General features: G+C 44.0%; 1 protein-coding gene across 1 annotated transcript in view; it reads right to left on the bottom strand.

Annotated features, from left to right (window-relative positions):
- Positions 1-1,588: 1,588 nt before the first annotated feature.
- Positions 1,589-4,966, bottom strand: part of LOC103082552 (AF4/FMR2 family member 2-like) — a 416,027-nt gene continuing 412,649 nt past the window's right edge. The window contains exon 8 of the mRNA XM_007449388.1: positions 1,589-1,746. Within this exon, the coding sequence (XP_007449450.1) occupies positions 1,705-1,746 (42 nt within the window). The 3' untranslated portion in view covers positions 1,589-1,704. The remainder of the gene's footprint in view (positions 1,747-4,966) is intronic.

Below are 4,966 nucleotides of genomic sequence, written 5' to 3'. Positions count from 1 at the left end.
CAAAGATGGAGCTTGGGACTCACTTCCTATCGGGAGGGCTTGAACTTGGAGATGTCTGTCCCACTGAGGGCCAGATTTACACTCCGCCAGCCTCTGCCCCATCCCTTGTGACCCGGGGCATGCATCTGCCCGCGGGTGGACTGGAGGGAGGGGCGCAGTCGGACTATGGGAAGGAAGATCACTAATGGCCCACCCAGGGACTCAAGGCCTGGCCTTGGCCTCATTAGCACCATCCTCTAATCCATGGCGCTTGCCTGCCATGGGCTCGCAGCAGAGAAGCCTTCCGGGCAAAGACAGAAAAGAAATCAGGCTGCAGAGAAGGTTTCAACCGCAACCAAACAACCAGACCAAAATTCCGCTACTAAAAATGCTCCCATAGGACGACTATAGCATAATACATCTCCAGACCACGGATAGCCCTCCAGAGGCTACAGGAGGCTGATAAGGAATATTCCATGGCCTAAGAAAATGAAATGTAGAAACAAAGTACACAAAACCTTTTGGAAAGGTGAACTGGAGCTTGGATTTAATGGTGTGCTAAACACTACCCTGGTGACTTGGAAAAGTTAATTATTTTATAAAACACAAGCAGCCTTCTTGTCACTGGCATTAGCTGAACCATTCTCCCAGAAACTATTAAAAATCAATGCAGTCCCAACTAGACAACTGTATAACTAACCATATATATCCAACTCTATCAATAATAACATTAAATGTGAATGGATTTAACAATCCAGTCAAAAGGAAGAGACCGTAAGGCTGGGGCGGGGCGGGGGGAAACAAGATTTGACTACATGCCATCTACAGGAGACACACTTTATATTAAAAGATACAGATTAAAAAACAAATCAATGCACTCCCCATTTCTGCATTTGTTATCCACCCTAACGGAAGTCGGCTGACATAAGTTAACACATAGTTCCTAGAGATGTGATATTACCAGACCTGTAGTAACCCGGCAAATAGAGCAGATCTTCCCTAGGCCACACGGCTGGTGGAACTGGTATGCATCATAACACTGCAATCAGATGTCACAAACCCAGATGACAAGACAGCCGTCTTTAATTTGAAAGTCTCCCTTCTGGAAGAGACAGGCTGTCTAAGATGTGCTATATTTAAAAGAGTGTTGTGCGGCTTGTTTATAATTTAAGAGTGTCTCATAAAATGCCTTGGAAATAGCTCTCTGTTAGCTAGAGAAACCTTCAGTTAAATATATTTTTATGAGCTTTTCATTAACAGAGTAGCGAGGCCTTGATGCTGAGGTGCCAAACCTCCCCACGTGGCTGGAAATCACTTGGCACATTTTCAGCCATTTACGTCTCTGTCACAGGTCCAAGGTTTGCAATTAAAAATGTAATCTTTTTAGCATGTGCAAAACCCAAAGGCTTGAAGTACCCTGCATCGAATATGATTATAATAGTATTTGGCAGCTATTCATGGACGGCACATATTAATTTATGTAAACTGGGCATAACTTGGAGCACTTCCTCATCAGGACCACAGGAAAAATCAAAAAGCTGGTCCCTGCTCATTGGGGGGTTTTTTTTTTTTTTTTTTTTTCCTGCTTGTTTTGTTTTTGGTTTTGTTTTTAAATTTTCATGAATAGAGATGAACTCAAAATCAAGGTCTCTTTTATGACCTTCTTTTTTCACATGCCTGGAGTACATTCAAATGAACACTTCCAACTAATAAAAAAAAAATAACTTACTTTACAGGATTATTCTTAGATTTTGCCTTTTCAACAGCCTGTGAACAGAAGAAAAAAATGCAATTAGACAACATTAGCAGGCATAATCTTTGCAACTGGTTACCAAAACAATAAGCAATATAAAATGCTCTTCAGAAACGTGAGGAGCTAACCAAGGCAGGCTGCTGGAGATAAGCAGACCGGAGACCCAGAAAGCAATTTTCCTCTCCCGGGGAGCGTGGTTACTGGCCCAAGTGCAGCTTTCAGACACAGGCGGGCACTGCCAGGGCTGCCTGGGAAATTCAGCAGTGCCTGTGAGAGTGGGCCCTTAGGTTCGTAACCCCATCCTCCTCTCTCCACTTTTCCTCCAATTTTCCTTTTTTTTTAACCTGAGCCCTGTGCTTGTGAAAACCAGCCATCATTAAGAACTCCCCCACTCCCACTCCATCCTTTCACGTTCTGGAAAATGGCTAATTTCAAAGGACCACACTGCCATCCACATTCTGAGATAAGACTCAACTCCATCCTTCCTCATGACTCCCCTAAGGTGAAATGAAAACCAGCCATCATTAAGAACTCCCCCACTCCCACTCCATCCTTTCACGTTCTGGAAAATGGCTAATTTCAAAGGACCACACTGCCATCCACATTCTGAGATAAGACTCAACTCCATCCTTCCTCATGACTCCCCTAAGTTTCCTGTATGGTTCTCCTTTCTATTTGGGCTGACCATCTGTTGATCACTAGAAAGGGACTGATGATTTATCGAGACCTTGTCTCCGTTGGGTGAAAGAAGACAGAGAATCTGGTTTACTGTTCTTTTTTGTGAGTGTATTTTGAGCTCAAATAAATTGAGAATGTATACCCACTGAGAAGAGACCAGGTCTTTAAAATGGACGTGTGAACTTTGTATATGCTTGACTTATGTCTGAAATTTTAGAATTAAAACTATAAGCTCTCTGTGTCTGTCTGTATGTTTATATGTCTGTGATTCAGCAAAGTCCTTCCCTCTAATTATGTGAATATGTAATATTTTCCTACCTCCAGATAATACCAACCAATTAGAGCTTAAATCCCTTACACTAAAGGAGCTCATCGTGATTGGCGCAGAGATAAGTATTCATATAATTCATATAATTGGCCATTCTCAATATTTCAGAAATATCTCATCTCCCTCCTCCGTGTGCACCTGCTTGGCTTATGACAGGGTGTGGAGGCAGACACAGAGGGAATGGTCACGGGCACATCTGGGGATTTTTAGATCTCTGGTGGGAAACCGTTTACCCTGCATTGCTCCGGCCCCCTGGCTGCACCTGCCCAGTGATAGAAAGGCCAAAGTATCCATTTCTAAAATCATTTTTATTAGCAGATACCACAAAAGGGCAAGGGCTGACCGATGGCTTGGATCAATTTCCCCCCGTGGAACCTTTAAGAAAACACACACCGAATCATCGAAATGAGGGAATCTCTGGGCCTCTTGGCCTGTGTGCCTTAGATATGGAGCCTGGTCCCAGTTTATTGCTGAACCCATTGATCTGTGTACAGTCCATTTATCATTCATGAAAAGAGCTCGTGATCTTCACAGTATATTAGAAGAAACAACTCAGATCATCTGTCAACAGCCCTCTTATTTCTGTTTCCCTCTCCACAGGGATTGCATCTCCTTCGATTCTTCTGGAATTAAAATGTTGCTAAGCAACACAGCTGGGGGCGCTGCTGGCAGAATGGCTACAGTCTATCAAACTGTTTAAGCACCTGGAGGGTTATAGTGATGATTTTTTTTCATACTTCTGTAGCATAATTATGTAATCAGAACCAAACTTGTACCCCGCCAAACTCTTTCAGGCTGTAGAAATAACATTCAGTATGGGGAGCGCTGAAGCAGCGGTTTGCCAACCTCAGGGCTCTTCAGACTCTTTTAAAAGGTATCCATTTGGAGACCTGGATATCTGTGAATCCCGGAGGTGGGTGAGGGCTAAGAGATGAAGAGAATACTGCTACAAATTAGAAGGCAGAGGCAACCGCTTGTAACAGAGACTATTTATAATCTAACGCTGGACTTGACATCCTGAATGACCAAGGCATAAGCATACTGAACCTTTATACGCATAACAACAACTCAGTGCACTTGGAAGCAATTTGTTTTAAATCAATGAAATTCTTCCCCAGTTTAGACATTGGTGTTGGAAATCCAAGTCCTTCTCTTCCGTTAAGTCTCAGGTTCTGTTTCTAGATAAATACCCGCTAATATTTGGGCACTTTCTTTGGCTCGGCAGGCAAAAATCATTTTCACACCATCTGTGCCTGAGGTTGAATTTTGGCAAGTATAGTGAGAAAGAGAGGGAATGAGGTAACAGGTGAACATGAGAAAACAAGGACTATGCGTCTGGCTGGCCCAGTCATCTCTCACAGGTGTTTAGGGTGTGAATGCCTGTCTCTGAGCAGTCCCTTAAAGGATGCTGAAAGGAAGAGCCAGATGCCGGCAAGGAGCGGGGGAGAGACCTTGACCTTCTCTACAGAAGCACAGCCAGTCTGCACGGCCACGCTGGCCTTTTCTACCACCTCTTCTCCCGCAGTCCTGGAGGGTGGACTAGGAGATGGCAGCGGGCTGAAGACAGGCCACTGTGGAAATCACGTGAATCCGCTTTTCCCAATCCCTTAAAATCCAAACAAATCTGTTCTTAAAGAAGACTTAGATTATCACAAAGTAATGGACATGGTGTTCCAGTGGTTTCCTTTTAAAGCGAGCTAGATGTGATGGGCTGAGCATGCCACTGGCACAAGACGGGGAGGAGAGAAATCAAAGTGACATTGCTTAACGTAGCTTTGATTCAGCGACATGTTTTCTGAAAAGTCTTCTCTGTGTGTCGGGACTGTCACTTAGACCCAGTTATTTTTCTCTAATCAGGAGGCACATAATCACGTTCAAGGCCAGTTTCTTCGAAACATATGTCTTTTTATACAGTCATTATAGGAAAATAATAACTTCATTCAAATTAATTTTTTCCGGGTTGCTTGGATAGTGATGGAAAATAGGCTGAGAGGTTTTCTTTGGAGATTAACTAACCCAGGATCATTCCAGAGTCCCCAGAGCTTTAGTGAGATGCTCTCATGTCACCCTCCTGTGCGCTCATCTCCAAATGAAATGGTTGCAGGGGGTGTCCGCCAGGCATGAGAAAGGCTCACCATTTTGCGATCTCCACTTTCACTGTAATTTGACTTTTTTTTTTTTGGCGCGGTCCGCGGGCCTCTCCCTGCTGTGGCCTCTCCCGTCGCGGG

The sequence above is a fragment of the Lipotes vexillifer genome, unplaced genomic scaffold (genome assembly GCF_000442215.2).
Source record: "Lipotes vexillifer unplaced genomic scaffold, Lipotes_vexillifer_v1.1 scaffold211, whole genome shotgun sequence".
NCBI classification, from domain to species: domain Eukaryota; kingdom Metazoa; phylum Chordata; class Mammalia; order Artiodactyla; family Lipotidae; genus Lipotes; species Lipotes vexillifer.
The sequence above is the reverse complement of the archived record's forward strand: the minus strand, read 5'-3'. Positions and strand labels throughout refer to the sequence as shown.